This window comes from Ichthyophthirius multifiliis (genome assembly GCF_000220395.1).
Source record: "Ichthyophthirius multifiliis unplaced genomic scaffold scaff_1120509251021, whole genome shotgun sequence".
NCBI lineage: Eukaryota > Ciliophora > Oligohymenophorea > Hymenostomatida > Ichthyophthirius > Ichthyophthirius multifiliis.
Genome location: NW_004086277.1, coordinates 47,909 through 49,686, shown reverse-complemented (window position 1 = coordinate 49,686; position 1,778 = coordinate 47,909). Strand labels below are relative to the sequence as shown.

At 14.5% G+C, this 1,778-nt stretch overlaps 1 protein-coding gene across 1 annotated transcript, besides 6 other annotated features; it reads left to right on the top strand. All coding sequences in view use genetic code 6, as the record gives it.

The window, feature by feature from the left end:
- Positions 1-364: 364 nt before the first annotated feature.
- Positions 365-402: a microsatellite.
- Positions 365-403: a microsatellite.
- A 195-nt stretch (positions 404-598) lies between these two features.
- On the top strand, positions 599-1,442 carry IMG5_130280 (hypothetical protein; the record flags this gene model as incomplete). The annotated part of the gene is made up of 3 exons (XM_004032053.1): positions 599-831; positions 885-1,023; positions 1,217-1,442. Coding segments are annotated over 3 exons (597 nt in total), but the record flags the coding sequence as incomplete, so codon positions are not given.
- Positions 1,033-1,129: a microsatellite.
- Positions 1,042-1,122: a microsatellite.
- Positions 1,443-1,467: 25 nt separating the features above from the next.
- Positions 1,468-1,493: a microsatellite.
- Positions 1,494-1,525: 32 nt separating this feature from the next.
- Positions 1,526-1,588: a microsatellite.
- Positions 1,589-1,778: the final 190 nt, after the last annotated feature.

Genomic DNA, 1,778 nt, shown 5'->3' with positions numbered 1-1,778 from the left:
GAAAAAAAAGAAAAGAAATGTGATTATTTATTTATTAATTATTTTAATTTACTGATAATCTAATATATAATTTTATATTTATGGAGATGAAGAAAAATTGTTCCAACTAATAGCCATTAATAATATAATTATTGAAAAACGAATTATTAACATAGTTATTTTTTAAAATATAGTAAAAAATAATTAAGTATATTTTTTTTTTACATAAAAAAAAATAAATATTAATAAATCTAAAATATAAATTATTTAATGTAGAAAAAAAAAAATTAAACATTTTTATTTCATTCGATTTCAATAATAAATTTAATAAAATATTTAAAAAAATTATTATAATTAAGATAAAAAATAACGTGAATTAATATAAATAAAAAAATTATTATAAAAAATATTGTTAAAAAAAATAAATATATTATATACATACTAATAATTTTAATTAGATATATATATATATATATATATTAAATAATAATATAATATTTTTCAATAATTTATATCTTAGAAAATACTATATTTTCATTAAATTTTAAAAAATGACAAAACAAAAAGGAACTTTAGCAATAATCTCATCTTTTATATTTATTATAATTTTGTTTTTTATAACAACCATAAATAATTTTGATCGTAATCATGAAAAAGCTTCTTAAAATAAACTTCAATTAAATCGAATTCATAAATTTTTTTAACATTCATTACCAGATGAATGGGGAGGAAATAAAAAAGGATAAGATCCTTATACATTTAGCATAAATGATTCTGATGATGATAATAAAGAAAAAGATAAATAGGAAAAAAACGAGAAAGATGTAGAAAATAAAGATTAAAATGCATATGGTATTCTTATATTAATTTAATAATATTTTATAATTTATAAAATTAAAATACAGAAAAACATTATTCTCAATTTATTACCAGGGAATAATTAGGAAATGCCGGATGGACATTATTACATATGATTTCAGCAACATATCCTGTGGAAGTTACAAAAGATTTTGTAGATAGAACTAATTTATTTTTGAATTTATTGTAAAAAATTATTTAAAGATTTTAATAATATAAATATATTTTTTTTATTTTAAAAATAAATATTTATATATATTTTATAAAATACATATATATTTATATATATTATTGTAAGTATTTAAATATAATTTTTTATATTTGTTTTATATTTTATATAATTTTACTTTTTATATTTATTAATATTTATTTATTTTAGCGGTTAATTTTATCCTTGTAAAGAATGTGCATAACATTTCCTAGAGCATACTAAAGATTTTTAATTTAAAGGTAGAGGAAGGGAAGATTTTATGGAATATATGTGCTAATTACATAATATTGTTAATAAAAGTCTTAAAAAAGAAGAATTTGATTGTAGTAAAATTTAAGAAAGATGGGGTGGTAATTGTGGATGTTCTTCAAAAGATAAAAAACCAGATGAATGAATTTTTTTTTAATGAAAGATTATAATTTTTTTTTTTTTTTTTTTTTTTTTTAAAAAAAAATAATAATTATAATCAAAAGTATATATTATCATAAATTATTTTAATTTTATACTTTATTATAAAATTATTATATTTAATACTTTATTTTCTTTTATAATATTAGTTTTTAAATACTAAAAATAAAATATATTAATTTTTTATAAAAAACATATCTTAAAATAATAATAAAAACAAAAAGTTTATATTTTTAAAATAACACATGGAGTTAAACTAAGATTTAATATCAGTCCTTATTGATAATAATATAGAAATCATAAAAACTCCTAATGTATTAAT